The sequence below is a fragment of the Octopus sinensis genome, linkage group LG1, assembly GCF_006345805.1.
Source record: "Octopus sinensis linkage group LG1, ASM634580v1, whole genome shotgun sequence".
Classification (NCBI taxonomy): Eukaryota; Metazoa; Mollusca; class Cephalopoda; order Octopoda; family Octopodidae; genus Octopus; species Octopus sinensis.
Window position 1 is genome coordinate 209749533 of NC_042997.1, and position 26913 is coordinate 209776445.

Consider the following 26913-nt stretch of genomic DNA (forward strand, 5'->3'; position numbering starts at 1 on the left):
TTCAAGGGATATTTGGCTGCTATTTTTAATAATTTGAACAACCACATTGAGGCATTCAGTTGTCTGTATCCTTCCTTTAAGATAGTACAACATGGTGTGACCCTTTCATTGCCATATATCTGTTGAGATGTTCTGTGTTTCTTTCAATTAATTTTAAATATAACAAAGAATTTAGTAAAATTCCGCCAAGGTCGACTTTGCCTTTCATCCTTTCGGGGTCGATAAATTAAGTACCAGTTATGAACTGGGATCAATGTCTTAATTTGTTTGTTTGTCCTTGTTTGTCCTCTCTGTGTTTAGCCTCTTGTGGGTAGTAAAGAAATAGGTATTTCGTCTGCCGCTATGTTCTGAGTTCAAATTCTGCTGAGGTCGACTTTGCCTTTCATCCTTTCGGGGTCGATTAAATAGGTACCAGTTATGCACTGGGGTCGATGTAATCGACTTAATCCGTTTGTCTGTCCTTGTTTTTCCCCTCTGTGTTTAGTCCCCTGTGGGCAATAATTGCCATAGTTTGTATTTCTCACTGAAATGACTATTGTGGTATTGTTTTTTGTGATGATGATGATGATGATGAAGATGTTTTGTTTGTTTCCAGGCCTCTTCCGAACGGTGTCTTTTGTATCATCTAGCAAGCCTGTGTATGATCGACAGATCGGGATGAACCGACCTCGTTCCGCTTCATATCCAAGCAATAATGAATTAAGAGGATGGAAGACACAAAAGGATAAACAGAATTATGCCGAACAGTTCCAAGACGGTAAAAAGCTTTCCTCAAAGATTCACTCGCAAAGCGAGAAAACACCGGATTCTTGTGGAACGGAAAACAGTTTCAACGAAGCAGACAGCAACGATATTAATGATAATTCTGCCTGCAGTTCGGGAAAGTCTGCTGCCAGTGCCGTTGATGGCAACCTCTCCCAAAAACTGAGTTCAATCGACCAAGACAACAGTAGCAGTCTCTGTCGTCGACCCCTTTATTCTCTGTCTGAATCTATGTCCCCTACAAGCTGTGATATTGGTAGTTCTTTGGATTCTGATGATGATGATGACGATGATGATGTGTATGAAAGTGAAGATCATGAGACTACAGAGAAGGGTCTTGTAGTCCTCTGTGCTGGTATGGCCCTTTCTTTTTGTTTTTATTTTCATCTGTTTTGTGTTTGTGTTCTTAAGATGTGACATTTTCATTTTGTAGCTTATCTGAGCATTGACACACTAAAGTTTTCACACCTAGCTGTTGGCTTTGTAGAAACCTACAAAATTATACACCGTCTTTCCAACAACAACTTTGGCCATTTTTTAAAATTCAATATCTCTACCATTCATGTCCATGCCTATAAAATCCAAAAAAGACCTCAAAAAACAATGCAATTCCCTTGACTTGATTTCAGAAACGGTTTTTCACACTTGGAACTGTCAAAGCATGAAATAAACTGTGTCAGTTGTTAGTTTTCGGGACCACTACATCTGTCAAAAGTTCCATGCTCCCAGAAATTCACCAGCGCTCATTCCTTACATGCTCACCCACCCTTTCCTCTTTATGGCTCTTTTTACTGTTCATGTTTCTGTCTTTTTGTATTTTTATTCTGTCCTCTCTCCAAATACTTCTTGCTTCCGTTGCAGTCTTTCCTTACTCGACTTGTATGGTGGCTTTTAGCCCCACTTTTTTAACCCCTTTTCCAACAGGTTATAGGAACACCTGAGCACCGAATGCAATAAACTAATTATTATTATAATTACTTGCCTTAAATGCTGTTGTTGTTATTGGTGATGATGGTTGTTATTAAACAACAAGATGGGTAAGGGTGATTAGGTGATGGTTTAGGGCTTAGGGGCAGGAAACCCCAGATCTTGAAAAAAAAAGAAAAAAACTTTGGTCGTCTTGTTGTAGTCGAGGGCTCTTCGTTGATGCCTGACACCACTGGGAGGTGGCCCTCGAAGTCGCTGGAAATGGAGATCTCCAGGTCCAAATTCTTGAACGGCTGATGATGGTTGTGGTATTGGTGGTTGTAGTAGTGGTGGTTGTTGCAGTGGTCTGGTGCGATTGAAGTGATGGTGATGGTGGTGGTGGTGGTCATGATGTTGGTGGTACTGGTGCAAGTGGAAATGGTGGTGTTTAACCTTTAGAGGAGATTTTTGACCAAAGGCATTCAAGCTGGAATTATCCTGTGGATTTTTGCCTTTTTTTACAAGAACACATCATCTAATTTGTCTTCTTTAGATATCATACACTTGACTGCTATTTCTTGCTGATCAAGCAACCATATAATGGTTTCCTTGTGAAGCTTGTGAAGAAGTTGGTGCATAGTCTGTTAGTTCAGAAGAGTAGAAGCTGTTGTAGTAGTAGTGGTAGAAAGAGATAGAGAGGACACAGGACATTGGTGTGCTAATGGTTGTTGTGTTGACTTACCAATCAATGAAATGATCTACCTTTCCTCGTGTGTCTACTTTTAAGACCACACCACTGGTGCTGGTGCCACGTAAAAAGCACCCAGTTCACTCTGTGAGGTGGTCAGCATCAAGAAAGTCAGCCAGCTACAGAAACCATGCCAAAGCAGACAAAAGAACCTGGTATGACCCCTGGCCTTGCTAGCCCCTGTCAAACCGTCCAACCCATGCTCACATGGAAAGCGAACATTAAATGATGATGATGATGATGATTGTTTGTTTGTTGAGCGAAGCTGTCTTTGTCCCAGTAGTGGGAGAAGTCCGAAACATGGTCCTTTGCTATTTGTAAGACCCACAGAAGAGAAAGCAGGTCAACCCCCGACACCGAGAGCTTCGACGGATGGATGAATGCGCATCCAGGCTCAGCGGTTGCATAGGAAGTTGGGGACCAGAAACAGGAAGAAAGAGTGAGAGAAAGTTGGGGATGAAAGAGTACAACAGGGGTCGCCACCATCCCCTGCTGGAGCCTCGTAGAGCTTTAGGTGTTTTCGCTCAATGAACACACACAACGCCCGGCCTGGGAATCGAAACTGCAATCCTCCGACTGCGAGTCCACTGCCTTAACCACTGGGCCATTGCGCCTCCTTTTGATGATGCTGATGATCAGGATGTAATGTAGTCTTTAAAAAAATCCTCAATGCTGATTAGCTCTGGATACACATACCATATCTTCTCACTCCCATCACATGACTGTCTGGGTGAGTCATATGATGAATGTGAGAAGATGTGGTGTATATATATATATATATATATTGGGCATGACTGTGCTATAGAGGTTGTGTGGTGGTGTGGACATAGTGGCTGTAGTAATAATAGTGGGGTAGTGTTATAGCTGTAATGGTGGTGGCTGTAGGCATGTGGATGTGGTAGTAGTTATAGTGGAGAGGTTGTGAATGCCGTAGGTGTGGTGGTGGTTTTGGTGGTGGCATGGTTGCTGTAGTAGTGTTATGGTGTTCATTGAACCATTTCTTCCTAAACTACCAATTTTTCTTATATTTCCAGGTTTACTAGAACTAATGTGTTCGACATTAATTGTCTTTGATGAAACCCAATTAGACAAGCTTCTCTTTAATGTTATTAATGCAAGAGTCCTCATTGTTCTGGCACACAACAGTTCCGCAGAGATTAGGGCCCTCGTCATTCGGGTAAGTCAAGGTTTTCGGTCCACATCATCTTTTAAATGAAATACTTTTCTATCACCTGCCCAGACGTGGCCGTATGGTTGAGAAGCTTGCTTCCCGATCATAAGGGCTTGGGTTCAGTCCTTTTGTGTGGCACCTTGGCACATGTCTTCTACTACAGCTCCAGACTGACCAAAGTCTTGTCAGTGAATTTGGTAAAGAGAAACTGAAAGAAGATTGTTGTACATGTGCCTCGTATGCCTCTTAACCAATATGTGCCATCAGTTGCTGATATTGGTTTCAAATTTTTACACAATGCCAGCAATTTCTCAGTGCCTAACTGGTACTTATTTTATTGACCTTAAAAGGATGAAAAACAAAGTTGATCATGGCACAATTTGAACTCAGATACCACTAAGCATTTTGTTCAACATGCTAACAATTCTGCCAGCTTGCTCCCTTAATCAGTCGCTAATATTGACTGGTTTCATATAAAGAAAGCTTTGTTTTCAGGCCAGAGTTACCTCTCTTTGGTATCTGGTGCTGAAGAGAACTAAAGAGTTCAAAATGCATCCATCAGTCCAATAAAGATCGTTTTTCAAGGACTGCTTATTCTCATTGTGTCCTTCCTGTTTTAACCCTTTTGACATCAACCTACCTGAGACAACCCCTCGTTCTATAACACAAATTTCCTGTTCTAAAACCATCTAAATTAAAATCTTGTTCCATCAAAATTTCCCGTTAACTTGTGTTCCAAACTTCAGGTTAATAACAACAAATGCTATTTTACCAAGTTCTTCATTACTTTCAAAATAAATTGAAAATAAAGGCAATGTATATCAACAGGAATACGGTAAAGAAAGGGTTAAGATGGTAAGGGGTGTGATAGGGGGGAAATTTGACTGCTATTTCTAGCAGGCTGTGATATTTTAGAGAGCTCTTTGTTGTTGTTGCTGTTATCATTGCTGTTGTTGTTATTGTTGTCTTTTTCTGCAGCTCCTTGATATCTACCTCCAACGATGTCGCAACAACCATGTTGAAGTCTTCCTTAAGCTAAATGGTTTCCATCTGCTAGCAACTCAACTTTACCATTACCAGTCAGAGAAATCTCTGGTAGAGATGGCCTTCTCAATAATGCTTGCCAAGCAATTCACTATGGACGAAGGGTAAGTCCTTCTCTCTCTCTCTCTTTTGATTTCTTCAGGCAGGTTACTTCTACATGTAATTCTGGCAGAAGTAAGACTCTGTGTGTAAAGGAAAATCCTGAGTAGTGAAGATTTAAGTCACAAACTATTGATATAAATATATATACATACACACAAATTTAGCGGAATGACCACCAAATTCGACTCCTAATATGCTAAACATAGATGTCAAATCGCCATTACCACGAAGAATGTGTTCTCAAGAAAAATCTCAGCAAACCACCAGAATATAAAAATGAAGAAGACAAATGAAAACATACGAAATAAAAATTGATTACCTACCACCAATCATTTCGTTTTTTAATATTTACGAATGTAAATACCTGAAAACTCATCAGCATATTTTGTTTTATTTCGTATATTTTCATTTGTTTTGCTCATTTTTACATTCTGGCGATTTTGCTGAAATTTTTCTTGAGAACACATTCTACATGGTAAGGCAATTTGACGTCTATCTCTAGCATATTAGGAATCCACTTTGGTGGTCATTCCTCTTATTAATTGTAATATAATTTTTAAAACTTTGAAGTTTCTAAATATGCTAGGCCACTGGTTTAAATTGATGTTAATTGATTAATATCAATTTCTACCCTCATTATTTAATTTATATATATATATATATATATATCTATATATAAACGGCAGTTTGTCTGTCTCTGTGTCTGTGTGTCTGTCAGGTTGTACCCTCACCCTGACCACGGCTTTCAACCGATTCTGATGAAACTTGACACACACACAGCCCAATGTCATAATTCAAAACTAACGCAGCGAAAATTTTGAAAAGTTCCCCCAGTTCTGAAAAAAATCGATAAATTCGACATGGGGTCGAGAATCTAAGCTTTTTATATGCAACACATTTTCTGTTGTAGTTTTCGCAACTTGCAATCGATTTTCACCAAACTCATGGTGAAGCTTAATGTTACCCTAAAAAACCTAATTCTGACGTTAGTTTTCCATGCAATACCTTACCATCAGAAAAAATCGATAAAATCATGCCATTTTGGGAAATCGCGTTCAAATTCAAGATGACATATTTTCGACAATATCTTTCACAAATTGGCAGGAATTTTTTTTTAAATTCACAGCGAGCATCATGTCTGCTCCAATAGGATACTCTATTACTGGAAAAAATCGGTTAATTAAATCATATGTGGCACACATAGCAAACCGATTTGTGTATTAAACACAAACCACAGACTGTCTAGGGGACGCAACTCGACCTTTTTAACTCTTTTACACTCCCAAATAAATATCAAACAGCTATCGATAATTCAACCCAACCAATTCCTATCAGGAAAAAATTACATTCGAGACTTTACCCCCAACACTTCTGCTAATAGCTGCTGCAGCCACAAGTTATTCGAATACATTTTTTGTTTAGACTTTCTTTATAACTACCACCCCAAACATTTTACCTTAAATTTTTGATGTACCCTAAGGGTCCTCGGACGCTACTTGCAAACTCTTGGTTTATTACAAGCCGCTTTTGTCGTGTGCACCGAAAAACCTTTTCGTTTGTTCAGTTTGGTCACTTTTAACTTTTCGTTGTTGTCACTCACATTGTTGCCCACTTTTTTGCCGTTTTGGTACATTTTTATACATTTTGGGATACTTACCCCGCGTGTTCCTTTTTATTACACCTTTGCCAAACTCATTGTTTCCACCAAAATACTTACCCCACATATTCCTTTGTATTACACCTTTGCCAAACACATTGCTATCCACCAAAATGCCACCCAAGAAGAGAAGGACCCTCCTCAGCCCTCGGACGACCAAGACATCGGCTGCTAGGGCTTGAAGGGCATGCAAGACCCACGAGGAAACCGCCTTGCGCCTCTTGCAAAAAGCTTAAATCCCAAGGCCAAACGCTACAAGTTGCTGGGTTACATTTGGGCGAACAGTGCTTCGCCCACGGTCAACTCTACGTGAGCTGTTCACGTGTTGGGAGGCGCAATGATGTTTTAATGTTTTCGCCCAAAGGGACAGCTAGGAACATCGTATACACAGAAGTATTCGAGTGAAGAGAAGACATTGCAACCTATACATGCGCCTTCGTTCCCTAGAGGGAAAGAGGGAAAGGACTAGATCGGGATTAGTCGTTGCCTACTAGGGGCTCTTACATACCCAGGCAACGCTGGGCTATGCTGCTAGTATATATATATATGTTATTATGGTTGTAGTTTTGTTAATTAAATAAGACACATTCTAATATCCTAAAGCTGATAAACCAACTAATGTGTTTCTCCATTTTATTATTTGTAATATATATATATATATATAATATATATATATATATATATATATTGCTCAGTTGCATTTCAACAGTATTTTCTACATGTTCTTGTTGTTGTTGTTGTTGTTCCAGCTTTGACTTCAGCCAACTGCACCATGTGAACCAAGTACAACTATCATCAGCTCCACTACTTCTGTCTCTTCTGGAGAAATCTTCTGAAGACTTTGCCTTAGCTTCTTCTTTTCTAATCATTCTTCATCAGGTAAGACATATTTCAACTGTTAAGCCCTGTCCTTGTCCTCCATAATCCCATAACAGAAGAGAATTCTGTTAGGAGATTGAATTTTTTTAACCATCATCATCATCATCATCATTTCACATCTGTTTACCATGCTGGCGTGGGTTGGATGATTAGAAACTTACTATTTGTAAATCTCAGAATGAGAGATATTCAGCAACAGTACTTTGGAGTAAAGATTGTTTGTCAACATAACATGGCAGTCCTGGTTTAGGACGAATGCTGCTGTAATTTAGCCCCTATACGACACGATCTGTGTCCTTATATTTTCAAACAAGGGAATGTAGCACCCCCACTCAGCTCAATATCTGTATATTGCAATTTCTGGATTATTTCCCTTCATCAGCATAGAATAATTGTTTGGCTAGAGGTGGTGCTGCCAAATCCCTGTTTGAAATATATTGAAATATATAGTTTTCAAAGTGACACACAGTCACTGATCTATAAATTAGAAAATTACTATTTTTAAATCTCACAATGTCAGATATTCAGCAACAATACTTTGGAGTAAAGATTGTTTACTAACATAACATGGCAGTCCTGGTTTAGGATGAATGTTGAAAACATACGTGTCGTACAGCCACCTGGAGACGATGTCTCCTGGGGCTAAATTACAGCAACATTCGTCCTAAACCAGGACTGCCATGTTATGTAGGCAAACACTCTTTACTCCATGAGTTGGATGGTTTGACAGGAACTGGCAGGCCAGAGAGTTGCACCAGGATCCAATTATCTGTTTTGGCTTGGTTTCTACAGTCGGGTGCCCTTCCTAATACAACCACTTTACAGAGTGTAATGGATGCTTTTTTCATGGTGCCAACACCAGTGCTTTCAACGTGGCACCAGCATGGGTGCTGTTACGTGACGCTAGCACAGGTGCTTTTAACATGGCACCAGGGAGGGTTGCCAAATAGCTTGCAAGACAAAAACCTCTTGAATATGAAACTATTTTAAAATAACGGAAGAAATATATCCAAACACCCACAGAGAAATATATTGGTTTATAACCAAGTAAATGTATTGGCATTGACAGTTTTTTTTTGTTACATCGTAAAAGGTTTAATACAGTACAATGTGGTGAAATGGTTCCTGTTTCTTGCCGTGGATTGAGAATCACGGGGTAGAGCCAAAGTGTTTTCCTCTTTTTACAGGCTGGCAAACGTTTTGCAATGAATGCACCAAATGCTTTGATAGAAACCATGATGGAAACTGAAAGACCCCAAAATAGTAGTAAAACATTAGTTACAAGAAGGTACTGTTATCTGTCACCAAGCAACAGTTATTAATATGACTACCATGTGTCAGAGCGAAAGGAATGAGAAGAGGTTTTTCGGTGACATTTTGTGCAGTGTAAGGAGCGGGGAGAGAATATATAAAATTATTGTTATGCCATGCTTGAGAAGAAAACCCATCAAGCTAAGTAAAATTGTAGTCGTGGCAGATACTGGTGTCACACAAATGGCACCCATGTTGGTGGCACGTAAAAGCACCCATTATACTCTCAGAGGGGTTGGCTTTAGGAAGGACATCCAGCTGTAGAAAACAATGTCAAAACAGACTGGACTGTGGTGCAGCCTTCCAGCTTGCCAGCCCTGGTCAAACTGTTCAACCCATGCCAGCATGGACAACGGACTTTAAATGATGATGATGATGACTTAGGTTGCAGTTTTATGACCAAGATGACATTTCTATATGTTTTCTTTCCGTCTCTCTCTCTTCCTCTCTCTCCCTCTCTCTCTCCCTCTCTCTCTCTCTGTCTCCCTCTCTCCAGCCAGTGGTCAGTTTGTAATTTATATCCAAATTCTTTATTGCAGATGTTTGAATGTAATTCTGTGATTTGTGCTGCTTTGATGGACTCTGGACTCACTGAAACCCTCTGCAATTTCTTGGCTAAGATGAACCAGTTTTACAACAGGTAAGTTATCAGAGTGGGTGGTGGTCATGGTGATGGCAATGGTGGTTGTGGTGTTAAAGTGTGATGTTGAGGTATTATTTCAGTGTTGCAAGTGTTGCCAGAATGATGGACTGTGGTGATAGTGGTGGTGGTAGTGAATTGTCATAATAATAGTGGTTTCAGATTTTGCCACAAGGGCAGCGGTTTTGGGGGAGGGGATGAGTTGATTATATTGACCCCAGTGTTCAAGTGGTGCTTATTTTATTGACCCTGGAAGGATGAAAGGCAAAGTCAACCGCAGCGGAATTGTCATAATAATAATAATAATGATAATAATAATAATAATAGTAGTAGTAGTAGTAGTAGGAAACTTGATATGATTGGTTTTGTTGAATGTGGGTTTGATAGGTGTGTAATATATGATTAATGGCAACAGAAGTATTTTTTTCCCACTTAAAGTGGTTGTTGTGTTAGAACACACAATACTGTGTTACTGACCATGAGAGAATCTCTCATACGGACTTCAAATTCTATATATAGTAGGAGATAAATATTCTTTTCTACTCCAGGCACAAGGCCCGAAATTTTGGGGGAGGGAGCCAGTCGATTAGATCGACCCCAGTACACAAAAGGTACTTAATTTATTGACCCCGAAAGGATGAAAGGTGAAGTTGACCTTGGTGGGATTTGAACTCAGAACGTAAAGACAGACAAAATACTGCTAAGCGTTTCACCCGGTGTGCTAACGTTTCTGCCAGCTCACCACCTTAGAAGGAGATAAATATTAGGTTTTGTAATTATATATATATATATATATATATATATTATATATATATATATATATATATAATAATAAATATTAGGGAATAAATCCAAACTTACAGGGAAAAATCAGATTTAGGATTGAATCCAATTTTATAGTAAAATATTATATTATATTAAATTAGAGACAAAACCACTATTATGCAAATCAAACAAAGAAAGACTTAAGCCAATACATAAAATATTTTATGTATTGGCTTAAGTCTTTCTTTGTTTGATTTGCCTAATTGTGGTTTTGTCTCTAATTTAATATATATATATATCAATATCAAAAATCAAATCACAATCAAATGGAAATTGTAGTTGTGACCGATGCCAGTGCCACCTGACTAGCTCCCATTCTTTTGGCACACAATAAACACCATTTATGCGTGGCTCGTTGCCAGTGTTATCTGACTGGCTCCCTGTGCTGGTGGCACGTAAAAAGCACTATCTGAATGTGGTCGATGCCAGCCACCACCGCCCTGACTGGCTCCTGTGCCACTAGCTTGTAAAAAGTACCATCCAAACCTGGATGATCCTTACTGGCTCCCATGCCGGTGGCACGTAAAAAAGCACCCACTGTACTCTGAGAGTGGTTGGTGTTAGGAAGGGCATCCAGCTATAGAAACCTTGCCAGATCAGACTGGAGCCTGGTGCAGCCTCCTGGCTCTCTAGACCTCAGTCAAACCGTTTAACCCATGCCAGCATGGAAACAGATGTTAAATGATTATGATGATGATGATGATATATATATGTGTGTGTGTGTGTGTGTATATATATATATATATAGTATAGTTTGTGAAGGTGCATGGCTCAGTGGTTAGAGCATTGAACTTACGATTGTGAGGTTGTAAGTTCAATTCGCTGACCAGGCTGCATGTTGTGTTCTTGAGCAAGACACTTTATATCACGTTGCTCCAGTTCACTCAGTTGTGGAAATGAGTTGCCAAGTCACATGTCCCAAGCTGTATCGGTGGCGTGGAGAGGGGCGGCCGGTATGCATGGGCGACTGCTGGTCTTCCATAAACAACCTTGCCCGGACTTGTGCCTGGGAGGGTAACTTTCTAGGTGCAATTGCATGGTTACATGATTGAAGGGGGTCTCAGTATATAGTATAGTTTGTTATTTGTTATATTTTTGGAGTGTGTGTTCTTCAAAGTAAGATCTGGTGGTTGCCATTAAAGTTTACTGAGAAATACTTCAAATGAATCACTTGACAACAAAATGTCATCTTGCTTGGAACCTATTACAGCTTTCATCTATTATGGTTTCCTTCTGCAGTTCTTTGCTGCAGGGTGTGGCTCTCCAAAAGAGCTTCCCACATTTTACAAGTTGACAAACATCCCAACATCAAATGCATGGTGTGTGCCACCAGTCCTAACTATGATGCTAACTGAGAAAATAGTTTCACATGAGCAACATGAAGACATTTTTTTTTAATAATGAAATTATTTTATGCAGTGCTCAGGTGCACCACAACTTGTCAGAGAGTGCATATAAAGTATATGTAGTAATGTACAAATGTCTGGGAAGTGAACAGTGTATGAGTCAGATACATGCTTGCGTGTGTATGTAGGGGAGAAAGATCAGGTGTAGTGTTGGCGAATCTCAGAAAGCATGGAAGTCCTGAAGGATGCAGTGCTCCAACAACTAACAACTGATGCCGGCAGTTTGTTCCATGCTTCAACTCTCAGCGTGAAAAAATGTTTCCTAAAGTCATGGGAGCTGTGCTGTTTTCTGACTTTGTAAACATGTCCACGGGTGTTAGACAGATGGAGTTTGAAAAGGTGCTCAGAGTTATTATTTGTAAGATGGTTAATAATTTTATGGGTGTCTGCCAAGTCAGCTGCCAGACGTTGGGGTTTCAATGTATCCATTCCCAGGGAAGTAAGGCGTTCAAAATATGGCAAATGCCTGATGGAGGGTATTCTCTTGGTTGCACATCACTGAACGGCTTTCAGAAGATTAATGTCCTGGGGCCACCCCACTGGCTTGTGTAAATTTTGGGAGGTTTTTCTGCCACACCCTGTGTAAGTAATTGTGTTAAATCAATGATTCTTGTTTTATTTGCTGTGTTTTTGTTATTCATAACTGTTTTTTATTATTGTTGTTCTCTTCCACAGACCAATGGATGAACGGCAAACAGTATTTGATCGACTGAAAAAACTCTTCACAGCTGTAGCTCTCAGAGAATTTAGGTAATTTCATTGGATTTAAATGAAAAAAAAGAAACGAAAGAGAGATGTGTGTGAATTCAAATCTGCTGAAATGTTAGGTCCTTAAACTTTTAACATTTAAATCACTCAGGCCCGACCCAAATATTGTACTTGTTTAATGTTCACACTGACCAGATCAGACCTCTCAGACCTACCCTATAATGTCATTCTAAAAATAAACATTGACATCATCAAAATCTTGAATTTATGAGTTAATGCATGATTAATTGAAAACTATGAATAAATAAGCATTTCATTTGACAGAATAATCTGAATGCCAAAGGGTTAAGTGACTAAATTAGTTTGATACGAGACCCTTCGTTTGTTGTTTTAGTTGTTTATTAAACAACATGTTATTGATTTAAAGGAAACAGCATAGAATCTAAGCTGACAGCTGGTGATCTGTGTCAGCAGATGATGGTACCGTGTGTGTGTATTCCACAAGGAGAAGAGAAACTTAGCACTTGGAGTGGGTTGATTGTATGAGAAAGAGAGAGAAAAATCATTTGTTTTTCACTCTCTCTCTCTCTCTCTCTCTCTCTCTCTTTCTGTTTTTCTGTCTGTCTGTCTCTCTCTCTCTCTCAAAGGGACAACCCCCAAAACATCAGATCACTGATTCTACTCATGAAGTAAGTTAGTCATATGTCCACGGAATACTGAACTATTTGTACATCTAATCTTCCATATATTCTCTGGCCATGGGGAAATATTACCTTGCTTAGGGTTGGCGACTGGAAGGGCATCCAGTGGTAGAAACTCTGCCTTCGACAAATTCTGTCTGACCCATACAAACATAGTAAAGTGGATATTAAAACGATGATGATGATGATGATGATATGCACACACACACACACAACTGATGCATGACGTCAAGACAATAACACACACACATGTATATACGTGTGTGTGTGTATGGCCTCATTGAGGCAAGGTGGCTGAGTTCCTTTTGAGTGTTGAGCCTCATGGAGGCAATGACTGGGGCCTTTTGGCATTATGTCATGCTTGAGTAGAAAACCCATCAAACCAAGCAAAATCGCAGTCATGGCAGATATCGGTGTCACAGAAATTGGCACCTGTGCTGGTGACACGTAAATGCACCCTGGTGTCATGCAAGTGGCACCCATGCCGGTGGCATGTAAAAGCACCCATTACACTCTTGGAGTGGTTGGCATTAGGAAGTGCATCCAACCATAGAAAACCCTGCCAAATCAGACTGGAGTCTGGTGCAGCCTTCCAGCATGCCAGCCCTGGTCAAACCGTCCTGCCCTTGCCAGCATGGACAATGGATATTAAATAATAACAATGATGATAATATACACACCATGTACTTGGATCATCTTGGAATGAATTGAATCCCTGACCTATGACTTATATGCAATTAGAATGGAATTTATTTGCTGATCAACTGAGGCATAACACATCATCATTGTTTAATGTCTGCTTTCCATGCTGGCATGGGTTGGATGGTTTGACTGGGGACTGGCAAGCCAGTTGGCTGAAATGGCAAGGTTCCTACAGCTGGATGCCCTTCCTAACGCCAATCACTCCTAGAGTGTAGTGGGTGCTTTTTATGTTCCACTGCTACGGGGAGCCAGTCAGGCATCCCTGGCATCGACCCACGGTTGAATAGTACTTATTGTGTGCCACCAGCACGGGTGCCATTCAGGTAACACTGGCATTGGCTACAACTACAATTTCATTTTTGATTTTGGATTCTGGGTTTTACTTGACTCAATAGGTCTTCTCAAGCGCAGCACATCGCCCAATGATTCTAATAAATTATAAATCAGAAACAGCTTTAGCTATGTAAACATTATCAATTGCACGTGCACGGTCTGTGTGTATTATTTATACACGGAATTTGCTGCAGGCTAGTGTCCAGGGAACGCTCCCGATACAAGGCTGAGTATTAACAAACACTTACTGACCAAATGTGACAGCTCACTCTGCAATCACCAAGAATGGTAGATACATCTATGTCACCATTGTTGTGGCTTATCAATACCATATGACAGGCTTCTTTCAGTTTCCTTCTGCCAAATTAACTTACAACGTTTAGATTGACCCAGCCACGTAAAAAGCACCAAGTCTACTCTGCTGAGTGGTTGGTGTTAGGGAGGGCATCCAGTTGTAAAAATCCTGCCAAAACAGTCACAGAAGTCTGGTGCAAGCTTCTGCCTGGCCAGCTTTTGTGGTACCATCCCACCCATGGTAGCATAGAAGGCGGATGCTAAACGATGACGATGATGGTGATTTATCCAAAGTTTCATGCTGTGAGACTGGACCCTAAACTACATCGTAGTCAGGAAGATTTTACCCTTTCTTATTTTCAAATCTATTTTACAGTTCCAAACAAATTATTTAAATGATTATTTAATTTCTGTCTTTCAGCCTTAGTGGAAACTCTCATTATCAAAACTTTGAAGAAATTCTCAGCCTCCTGAAAGCTCTTGAAGAACGAGAAAAAATAGTCTATGGTAAGTTCTTCCACTTTATATTTACAGCAGTTGTTGTTTAGCCCCTGGTCAGCCTTGATTGAGCAGACTATGATTAGAAGCATTCCAGTCATGACCATCCTTTTTAAGTATACTTTATCCAAGACTATTCTTTATTCTGAATCTACATTTTGTTCCCTAGTTAAGATGGTATGTTGGTCATTCTGTTCCATCTTAACTATTCCCACTAGTTCTCAAGCCACCCCTAAACTCTGCCCATAAATTTACTCAGCATTTAATCCCTTAGCATTAAAACTGGCCACATGCAGCTCCAATATCTTCTCAAACCAGCCAGATTTGACCTCTCCCACCTACCCTGCAATGACATTGTAAAAATAAACAATCACATCATTGAAATCTTGAATCTGCAAGGTAATACAAGATCAATTCAAACCAATGTGACTAAATATACATATTTACGAGAGTAATCTGAATGCTAAACGGTTAACTAGGAGTACCAACTCAGAATAGTTCCAGACCCAAACAATGTATTACCTCCCCCACCACACACACTTCCATTCTAATGCTGAACTGGTTTTAGTCTAAAACTTCCATCTTTTACAGGTCCATCATCCTTTGAGGTGAAGAACATAAAGCAATTGGAATATCATATTTTTTACCAAAGTCTTCAGTTTGTGGAAGTGCCACATGAAAATAACAGTTCTTCAGCACAGAGGGGCCGCAGTAAAACAAACAGTAAGTGAAGATAGTTTGCCAACATTGTGAGATTTACAAATCATCATCATCATCATCGTTTAACGTCCGCTTTCCATGCTAGCATGGGTTGGACGATTTTGACTGAGGGCTGGCGAACCAGATGGCTGCATCAGGCTCCAATCTAATCTGGCAGAGTTTCTACAGCTGGATGCCCTTCCTAATGCCAAGCACTCCGAGAGTGTAGTAGGTGCTTTTATGTGCCACTGGTACAGGGTCAGTCAGGCGGTACTGGCAATGACCTCGCTCAAATCTTTTTACACATGCCACCGGCACAGGTGCCAGTAAGGCGATGTTGGTAATGATAACGCTCGAACGGGGCCCTTCTATGTGCCACCGGCATGGAGCCAGTTGGCTGCTCTGGCAACGATCATGCTCAGATGGTGCTCTTGGCACCCTACTAGCACGGGCACAAGTGCCAGTAAGGCGACGCTGGCAATGATCACACTCGAATGGTGCCCTTTTATGTGCCACTGGCATGGAAGCCGGTTAGCCTCTTTTGCAAACAGTAAGTGGTTGGCATTTATTGCCAGAATCCTCCATGTGGTGTCTTTCTGGTGCCATCAGAATGCTAGCTACTAGGAACTTCTTTTAGCAGCATCCCGAAGGCTAGTAGCTGTTTCAACCTGTGGTATCAGTGCCATGTGGAAAGCATTGGTGATGGTGCCATATAAAAAGCATCCAGTACACTTTGTAAAGTGGTTGGCATTAGGAAGGGTGTCCAACTATGACAACTATGTGAAAGCAGACATTGGATCCTGGTACAGCTGTCTGGTTAACCTGCTCCTGTCAAACTGTCCGACCCATGCCAGCTTGGAAGATGGACGTTAAATGATGATGAACAGCTAATAGCATTTAACGCACTTTATATCTATTTTCATATTGTGGGGAATAATATGGAATGGTTAAAATATGTGAGACAAAGTGACTGAGTTCCTTTCAAGCCTTGGGCCTCATGGAGGCAATGACCAAGATTTTTGGCATTATGTCGTGCTTGAGTAGAAGACTCATCAAGCCAAGAAAAATTGCAGTTGTGACAGATATTTGTGTCATGCAAATAGCACATAAAAGCACCCATTTTACTCTCAGAGTGGTTGACGTTAGGAAGGGCATCCAGCTGTAGAAAACCATGTCACCGATATTATCCAAGGGAAAGACAAAGGCCGATACAGCTTGGGACATGTGACTTGGCAACTCATTTCTACAACTGAGTGAACTGGAGCAACATGAAATAAAATCAGACTGGAGTCTGGTGCAGCCTTCCAGCTTACCAGCCCTGGTCAAACCGTCCAACCCATGCCAGCATGGACAACAGACATTAAACGATGATGATGATGATAAGGAGGAGGAGGAATTAGTAGTCCCTCTAGTCTTCCATTAGGGTATCTTCTGGTATATCACTAGTGATCCCTCTGGTGTACCATAGGAGATCTTGTATTCATGTTTTAGCATTAATTTGTTGTTATATTAGGGGCCACTGTTATTCTTTACTATCACATTCTGGTGTTACCTTAGGGGTTCATTTATATCTTAATAGTAACATTAGGGTCCAAATTGTTCTTTTTTTTTTGATGACCCTTCTGTTTGGTTATTTTGCAATTATTTATTTATTTATTTTTCTGTTCTATTTCAAGATGAGCAACAACAAAGCCTAAAAAACAAGGAACTGAAGAATTCGCAGTGGTCTTTGTTGCCTTTGTCTGATCCCACAGACAAATTCCTCTCCAACATATCCCAGTGGTCAACTCTATGGGGTCAGAAAAAGAAGAAAGAGACCAATAAAGTGGCAGGTTCTGAACTCTCTGACCGTTTAAGAAAATTAATTGTCATGGCTGTGGATCTGGTAGTGTTTGGGGGTAAGGACCTTTGTTTTTTTTTTTGTTTGGTGTGTGGAGGTGCTGTACTCTTATTTGTGTTGTAGAGTACTTTCGCTTAACATTTATTTGTGTGAGTTGACAAATGTCATTTCTGGTGTGTGTGTGTGTGCAGACATGGCTATGTGGTTAAGAAGCTTGCTTTGCAACCATGTGGTTTTGGGTTCAGTCCCACTGCATGACACCTCGGAAAAGTGTCTTTTAGCATAACCTCAAGCAGACTAATGCCTTGCTGAGTGAATAATTTGTTTGGAAGAAATTGTATGGAAACCAGTTGTGAGTGTGTATATCTCACATGGATGGGAAAGCCTTCTCTTTTCTATCGAGGGCTTATATGTCCCTTTATTAGACTATTTTCCTTAGTCATTGCACGGTGGTTGCTGTAAGCTTTAAGCTTATATAAAAATACCATTATTATTACTTACAGGGTTGTAAACTCAGCCCATATAACAAAACCATTTGCACCAAAAGCACGCACGCTCACACACACACAGATATAAATGGAACAAAAACGCAATAGAAGACAATAAAAACATTCGGACAGAAAGACAATACAAAGGTGAACAAGAGAAACAACAATTAGGACAGGGAAAAGAGGACGGCTCATTCTTGGTCTTCTTTCTTCAGTCAAGTACCAGATGTCATGTGTGTGTGTGTATATGTATATATATTATATATATATATATATATATATATATACATATATATATATCCCTCTGGTTGACTAATCATGTATTTCCTTTACAGCAGCACACCTGTTTCTCTCCTCATTCTCTCTCTCTCTTTCTCTCACTCTTTCACCTCCTCTACAGCAAGCTACCTTAGTTAGTTACCTGTTTCTGTCTCTCTGTCACACTCTAAACTTTGATCATCTGACATAAGATCACCACCTCCAATGCTCCCTCTCATCTCAAAGTTTCTTTGTCTTGCAAGGTATTTGGTGACCCTACCAGTGCTGGTGCCACATAAAAAAAAAAAAAGCATTCAGCCCACTCTGCAGGGAGATTGGTATTAGGAAGGGCATCCAGCTGTAAAAACCATGCCAGAAGAGATGCAGAAGTCTGGTGCAGTCTTCCATCTAGTCAGATCTTGTCAATCCATCTAACCCATGCCAGCATGGATGGCAGATGTTAAATGATGATGAGGATAATGATAAATAATAACAAGTAAATATGGGGTTGAAAATAGCTTTTTGATACAAAAAATGTCAAAGGTTATTTATTTATAGCCTTATGTGATGTGCCGCCAGAGCTAATTTTCCAAAAAATGAATTATTTTTTAGTGTGTCGTCAACATCATCATCATCATCGTTTAACGTCCGTTTTCCATGCGGGCATGGGTTAGATGGTTTGACTGCGGTCTGGAGAGCCAGAAGGCTGCACCAGGCTCCAATCTGATTTGGCAGAGTTTCCACAGCTTGTTGCCCTTCCTAATGCCAACCACTCCGAGAGTGTAATGGGTGCTTTTTATGTGCCACCAGTGTAGTCAGTGTGGTGTTATTGTTGTTAATCCCAGGTCATCTCTGACTGGCCCAAGTCTATGATCAGTGACATTCCAGCCATACCCAGCCATCCTTTTATCAATAATCGCATATCTAGGATCACATTCTCCAGTTTGTTCTTTTCTTTCCCTGATGATAGCATGTAATTTGAGTGAAATTTGGTTGTTATTCCTAGCAGCGTGAATGCCCACTTCGCCTTTGTCAGAGTGGCAATAGCACTGCTGTGCCATCAAAATGGTATGTTTGTCAATTATGGTGTAATATGTGGCTTTGATGTCTCGTATTGACTGATATATTCTCTAACAATAGATCTTTATTATATAATTCATTCATGTATACATATTGCTATATTAATATATCTAGATAATGACTCCAGCTCCATAGCTACTGGACTTAAGTTGACCTTTGTATTCAATGGACCCAGTGATGCATTTACATCAGATAGCCAGTTTCGGACACATCTGCTGGACTTTTTAGTGAAATCTTTGGCCAGCATACAGGTCAGTATATGTCCTTCTTTCTCCCAGTCTTCCCTGCTTTTCTGTCTCCTTCCAATGCTGCAACCTTTCTTCTGGCACCTCCCATTGCTGCGGCCTTCCCCCTGGCTCGTTCCATCGCTACGGCCTTCCCTTTGGCTCCTTCCATTGCTACGGCCTTCTTCCTGGCTCCTCCCATTGTTGCAGCCTTCATCCTAGTTCCTTCCTGCTGTGTGGTCTTCTCCTGGCTCCTCCCATCTATGTGGCCTTCCCCCTGGCTCCTCCCATCTATGTGGCCTTCCCCCTAGCTCCTCATATCTATGTGGCCTTCCCCTTGGCTCCTCACATATATGTGGCCTTCCCTCTAGCTCCTCATATCTATGTGGCCTTCCCTCTAGCTCCTCATATCTATGTGGCCTTCCCCCTGGCTCCTCACATCTATGTGGCTTTCCCCTGGCTCCTCATATCTATGTGGCCTTCCCCCTGGCTCCTCCCGTCTATGTGCCCTTCCCTCTGGCTCCTCCCGTCTATGTGGCCTTCCCCCTGGCTCCTCCCGTCTATGTGTCCTTCCTCCTGGCTCCTCACATCTATGTGGCCTTCCCCCTGGCTCCTCCCATCTATGTGGCCTTCCCCCTGGCTCCTCATCTATGTGGCCTTCCCCCTGGCTCCTCCCATCTATGTAGCCTTCCCCCCCCCACTCCTCTCATCTCTGCAGCTGTCCCCCGGCTCCTCCCATCTCTGTGACCTTGACCCTGGCCCCTCCCATCCCTGCAGCCTTTCTTCTGTGAAAGGCTGGGTACGGTCAGTTTAAATGCTAAAGACTTAAAGAAAGACCACATTAAGTAACTTTGTATATGGTCGTGGCTGAACACCTCTTATGACAAGTCTATTCGACCAGGGTTGACCGGGGGCAGGAGGGGCTGAACAAACCCTAATAAAATCTTATAAGAACCAGCCAGAGTTTTTCTTATGGAACCAATATTTATTAATTAATTTAATGACCCTCTGTTAATTATTGCTCTTTGTCTCTCTCTCTCTCTCTCTCTCACTCTATTTTCCCTTATTCTAGGAAAAAGGCATTTTACAGTCAAGAAAGCCGAAAGCTTCTGTCTTCCACAGTGCCAAAGACACCCTCCTTAAACAAGTAAGTCAACCATCCAGTCTTCTTCCTTCAGCATCTTTTGTTTTCTTTATTCTGTTATACTCTTCCCTCAGACTTGTGCATAGTTTACCAAGGTGCAGTTACCCCACTTGACAGCAGGTTCAAACAAACTGGCACTAGATGGCGTTAGTGTGTGAGATTCTGGCATGAGCCCTTACGACTACCTCTTTCTGCATCGGGATGCAAAACTGTGAAGTCTTAACCTAACTGCCTCTCTCTCTCTCACACCACACGCCAGAAGCAGATAGGAGCTAACACACAGGAGAAGACTATAGCCTCCACGCATCAAACCATTTTCATTTATCATTCAGTTTGTGTATGTAGATGTGGCCACATTAAAGGTGTATAATGTCACAGCCTTGTTTTATGTATTCTTTATATCGGGTTTTGTGTCAAATGATATTACAGCCTTCTTAGTAGAGTTACATTAGATGGAATACAACCTGGAGAGCAGACGTTAAATGACGATAACATATATATATGAACTTAGTGTGTTGTTAGATACTCAGAACAACACCATACATGTATATGAGAAATTAAATGTTTGAAGTAAACATACATGAATACACAGAGGACATTTTCTGAGGAGGTTGATTAAGACTGAAATATATCCAGAGTTATTTCCCCTATGTTCCAAAATAATTTTAATAATATTACTTACTGACCAAATATATCTTTTCCAGGCTGCATCATTTATTATTTCTAATTAGATTTTTTTAATGCTCCTTACATTCAGTGTGTTAACACCAAGTAAACTAGGATTTTTAACATGTTATCTCTTTTGTGGGGTTTGTGGTATGTTTTGTTGTATCTCTGTTCCTTGTGTTCAGAATCGAACCCACGTCCTCCTCCTCCTGCCCTAGTCATTCAATCCCCTGAACAATCTTTCCTTTTTCTTTGTGTTTTTTTCCATTTTTAGACAGCACGTCTCATAGTCTCCATGTTGTCTCCTGGGGTTGAGTTCTACGAACGCATTTTCGTCGTGTTTTACATGGTGAAAGAGATCAAACACCGAGAGATCTTCAAGTCAATGTTTGCTTCTAGTCCTTGGGTGAGTGACCTTTTCATCTATCCTCTCCTTCCTCCTCTTCCCTCTCTTCTTCCTCCCCCTCCTTCCCTCTTGTCTTCCTGCTCCTCTTCCCTCTCTTCTTCCTGCTCCTCTTCCCTCTCTTCTTCCTCCTCCTCTTCTTCCCTCTCGTCTTCCTCCTTCTCCTCTTCCCTCTCTTCTTCCTCCTCCCTCTTCCCTCTCTTCTTCCTGCTCCTCTTCCCTCTCTTCTTCTTCCTGCTCCTGCTCCTCCTCTTCCCTCTCTTCTTCCTCCTCCCTTCCCATCTTCCTCTTTCCTTTCCTTCCCCCTCCTCCTCTTCATCTGAGTATTTCTTTCCTCCACCCTCCATGAGACTAGCTTCTCTTCCCTTCCCTCAATGGATATCTCCACACTTCCCTTTGAGTAACAAACACCAATTCTTTGAATCAGTAACTCTAAATTCTTTCACCGACCAACTTTAATATCCTCCATGTTCCCTTGTTATCTGCAAACCTTGAGCGAGTTTCTCCCCATTATTTGATCGAGTATGTCCAGAAATACTTGAGTAACTCCTCGTTCTTTAGATGAGTAACTAAACTCCTCCCATTGCTCAATGAGTAACCTCCTACTCCTTGAGTGACTACCTGGACTCTTCACATTTCTTTCGCTGAGTACCACTCATCTCTGTCCCCTTTAAGGGTGCAATGCCTTTTCTATTGTTGTCTTTCCTCTCACCCTTCCTCTACGCCTTATCCCTACCTCTTTGCACCTCAAGATCCCTATTCTCCCCACAACCCACCAACTCTTCAATCCTATTGACCCCAATTGCTTCTCTTTGAGCAAATGAAAGGCACCCAAAGTAGCCATTTGATCTGCTAGAAATAGCAGCCAAGTCTTGAATCAAACCGTACATTTTATTTCAAAATGAACACATTGGTCGATGTTGTTCTGAGGTATACTTTGCCTAAAAAGAAAATACTGGTTGGTCTTGGCTGAAAAGCCTTCCATTATAGATCTGTGGGTTATGGCCAGCCTGGGGTTAAACATCAACCACTGTCCCGCATTCCTACAATACCAGCCATTTCTTTTACCTCTCCCCCATCCTCCAGCTAACCGCTTCTCCCTCTCCACCTCAACCAACTCTTATCAATGTTGTAAGCTCTCTCTCTCATATGTCCCCTACAGGTCAACAGCCTGTTACCTTTCCTTCATGAGCTGCTGTCCTCTTACAAAGACCAAATGTCCAACAGCCAACAGGACAACATCAACTGCCTGTTTGGTTTGCTCAAGAAATCTGGGTCACGGCTGCTCTTCTCCCCGGAGATCCACAACAACACCCCGGATAAAGGCAAGTTGGAGCAGGTACGTTCCTAACACTCTCACCATTCTAACACAGCCACTATCATCTCATACTACCATGATACATTCATCATCAACACCATCATCATCATCATCATTCAACATCCACTTTCCATGTTAGCATGGGTTGGATGGTTTGACTGAGGGCTGGCGAACCAGATGGCTGCACCAGGCCCCAATCTTGATCTGGCAGAGTTTCTACAGCTGGATGACCTTCCTAATGCCAACCACTCCAAGAGGAGTGTAGTGGGTGCTTTTTACGTGCCACCAGCAAGGGGGTCTGTCAGGCAGTACTGGCAATGACCTCGCTCGAATCTTTTTACACATGCCACCGGCATAGGTGCCAGTAAGGCGATGTTGGTATCGATCACGCTCAAATGGTGCGCTTTTACGTGCCACCAGCACGGAAGCCAATTGGCTGCTCTGGCAATGATCATGCTTGGATGGTGCTCTTGGCACCCTACTAGCATGGGCACAAGTGCCAGTAAGGCGATGCTGGTAATGTGTAATTTTTCCATGCTTGAATGGTGCTCTTCCTGTTGCCAACCCTTACCTGTTTCCAAGCTAGGCAATATTTCCAGATGGCCAGAACAGGTTTCTTGGGGAAGACTGAAAGTGAAGCACACTGCTGGTATGATAATGTTTGTCTACGACTATCATGCCATGTCAAGGCAAGGAAACACTAGCACATGCACACTAACAAACACACACACACACACACATACATACACACACACACACATAAACATACATACACACACGGACACACATACACACGACAGGCTTCTTTCAGTTTCCATCTACCAAATCCACTCTCAAGGCTTTGGTCAGCCTAAGGCTATAGCAGAATACATTTGCCCAAGGTGCCTTGCTGCTGCCACCCAACTACCACTGCCAAAAACACCACCACTAGAAATTCTATCATCCAGACACCCACCTTTCATCCATGACCATCCATCATAAATTCTTTTCTGTTTGTTACATTGAAGGAAATCAAAACAGTTTCAGAACAGCTGGAAGAAGAGAAGCAAGAATGGCTGAAGAGGAGACATCAACACTTAAGCAGGTATATACCCCCCACCCCACCCGCTTCTCTTTCTTTCTCCTATACATACATACATACATACATATATATATATATATATATGTATATATATAAGGATAAGGGAAATTATGGAAGGAACACATCTAGGCAATCAATACTAATTCCAAAGCATAAAATAAAATGAATCATCATCATCATCATCATCGATTAACGTCCGTTTTCCATGCTGGTATGGGTTGGATGGTTTGACTGAGGTCTGGCACCAATCTTGTCTGGCAATGTTTCTACAGCTGGATGCCCTTCCTAATGCCAACCACTCCGAGAGTGTAGTGGGTGCTTTTTACGTGCTGAGAGCAGGGGTGAGTGAAAAAGCAAAGTCAACTTCAGTGGATTTTGAACTCAGAATGTAAAACAAACGAAATGCTAAGCATTTTTGCCCAGTGTCCAAGCAATTCTGCCAGCTCACCATCTTAATAATAATAATAATAATAATAATAATAATCCTTCCTGCTATAGACACAAGGTCTGAAATTTTGGGGGAGGGGACTAGTTGATTACATCAACCCCAGTGTTTCACTGGTACTTAATTTATCGACCCTGAATGGATGAAAGGCAAAGTTGACCTTGGCTCAATTTGATCTCAGAATGTAGCAATAGATGAAATATCGCTAAGCATTTCACCCAGCATGCTAACGATTCTGCCAGCTCACCAACCTAATAACAATAATAATAAACTTATGTACTTCAGGCACAAGGCCAGAGATTTGGGGTGGGGGCTTGTTGATTACAGTAGCCCCCAGTACTTGACTCGTACTCTATATTATTCACAGCAAAAAGGTGAAAGGCAAAGTTGGTCTTGATGGAATTTGAACTCAGAACATAAAGGGCCTGAAGAAATGCTGTTAAGGCGGTGAGCTGGCAGAAATGTTAGCACGCTGGGCTGAATGCTTAGTGGTATTTCGTCTGCCGTTATGTTCTGAGTTCAAATTCCGCCATGGTCAACTTTGACTTTCATCCTTTCGGGGTTGATAAATTAAGTACCAGTTACACACTGGGGTCGATGTAATCGACTTAATTCCTTAGTTTGTCCCCTCTATGTTAAGCCCCTTGTGGGTAGTAAAGAAATAGGTATTTCGTCCGCTGCTACATTCTGAGTGGGCCAGAAGAGATGCTGTTAACCCTTTTGTGTGGTCTGCTAATGATTCTACCAGCAAATGAGCTTATTGTGTTGTGGTGGGTGTAAAATGTGTGTGATGGTGTATGGTAGTGAAACGGATAGTGAACCAATAGCTCTCTTAGTTACCATTGACAAAATATTGGGTTGTCTGGAAAGTTTGCTCCAATTTTTAAAGGCAAGAAAAGGATCAGTAAATACCTGCCATTACATTTTTAATCAACCAAATATGAACCATTTTGTTGCACGATGCATCTCCATCTTTCCTTTAATTTGAAAATACCCTCTTCCCAGAATTGAGGTGGTTTCAGGGCAAAGAATTCATCAAGGTATGTTTTTGCGTTATCCAAGGAATTGAAATTTTTACCATTAAGACTATTCTGCAGAAACCTGAATAAGTGGAAATCCGAAGGAGCAATATCTGGTGAATATGGAGGGTGGGGTAACACATCCCAGCCAAGCTGCAGCAATTTTTGTCTGGTTCCCAAAGCAACAAGTGCTAAAAATGAGACTTTCTTATCTTCCATTTTAAAGGGTTACAGAATTAACTCAGGTTATAGGAACATAAACCTTCTTCCATGAAAAGATAGTTTAAACTGTGCTCTAAATGGAGGTGTAGTCAAATCCTATTTTATGGAATCAACCATGTTCTAAATTAAGTCGAAAGGTAAGCTACTATAAATTGGCACCAACTTTCCGGACAACCCAATAGAACCAATAAGATTTAATCCTTGTTAATCCTTGTTATAATTTAAAAAAAATTTTTTTCTTCTGTTCAGGATTCTGTATATAAAAAACGAAAGCCTTATCAAGAATTTAGCTGATTCTGCAATGGAAGTAACGCAACAAGTGTTCCGCATGCAAAACAAAGAGAGAAAAGAATTAGTCACCCATCTGAAACAGTCCATGACTGACCGAATCCAGATTAAAAAATCCTGGCAAGATTTAGTGCAACAACTGACCCACGAGAAGTGAGTATTAGATCTGATGTAAAGATTGTTTGCCAACATAACATGGCAGTCCTGGTTTAGGATGGATGTTGCTGTAATTTAGCCCCAGGAGACATCGTCTCCAGCTGGCTATACAACACGATCTGTACCCTTATATTTTCAACATTTGTCCTAAACCAGGACTGCCATGTTATGTTGGCAAATAATCTTTATTCCAAAGTACTGTTGCTGATATCTCTCTCCTTGAGATTTTAAAATAGTAATTTTCTAATTTATAGATCTGATACAGTTCTATATTTAAGAGATGAGGAATTATTTACATTTGACAGATATTTGTCCTCATCTTGTTTGTTGTTAACTATGCCATATGCCCATGGGCATATGGTGTAGTGGTTAAGAGCACGAGCTACTAACCCCAAGATTCCAAGTTTGATTCCAGGCAGTGACCTAAATAATAATAATAATAATAATAACAACAACATTGAAAAATACCTTAGGAATGAGAACCCAAGTTCGAAATTTCCCCAAGACACCTGATGAAGGCTGGAGGGTATATCAGCCGAAATGTGTTAACAACAAACAAGATGAGGACAAATATCTGTCAAATGTAAATAATGACTAATAGATCTGATGTGTCATATTATTTGATAAATTCTTCTTGGATTATAGAATTTGTTGCTTGATTTAAACATCACACTGTCTGGTCCTTGGATACTTCATGCAAAGTCCACTCTTCAAGAAAGCCTCCAGTTTGAGGATGTCTTTGTCACCTGTTTCAAAATACCTAGAAATGGTCAGAAGTGCTGCTCTTTTCCTCATTACATATTGTTTCACATGCTATCGCATCATATCTGTTATTTAACACATCTCACACATCATTTACTCTGATATCACATAGGTTTTTGGCACTCTCTCTTAA

General features: G+C 40.9%; 1 protein-coding gene across 2 annotated transcripts in view; it reads left to right on the forward strand.

Annotated features, from left to right (window-relative positions):
• The window catches only part of LOC115232531 (lysosomal-trafficking regulator), a 268514-nt gene that overhangs the window by 211115 nt on the left and 30486 nt on the right, over positions 1–26913 (forward strand). For both annotated transcript variants that reach the window (XM_029802457.2, XM_036509015.1), the window contains exons 23-37: positions 596–1117; positions 3451–3593; positions 4566–4735; positions 7140–7269; positions 9120–9220; positions 12127–12201; positions 14611–14696; positions 15279–15410; positions 17063–17284; positions 19167–19303; positions 20349–20423; positions 21361–21492; positions 22652–22828; positions 23815–23891; positions 25824–26015. In XM_029802457.2, the coding sequence (XP_029658317.1) occupies positions 596–1117; positions 3451–3593; positions 4566–4735; positions 7140–7269; positions 9120–9220; positions 12127–12201; positions 14611–14696; positions 15279–15410; positions 17063–17284; positions 19167–19303; positions 20349–20423; positions 21361–21492; positions 22652–22828; positions 23815–23891; positions 25824–26015 (2371 nt within the window). The remainder of the gene's footprint in view (positions 1–595; positions 1118–3450; positions 3594–4565; positions 4736–7139; positions 7270–9119; positions 9221–12126; positions 12202–14610; positions 14697–15278; positions 15411–17062; positions 17285–19166; positions 19304–20348; positions 20424–21360; positions 21493–22651; positions 22829–23814; positions 23892–25823; positions 26016–26913) is intronic.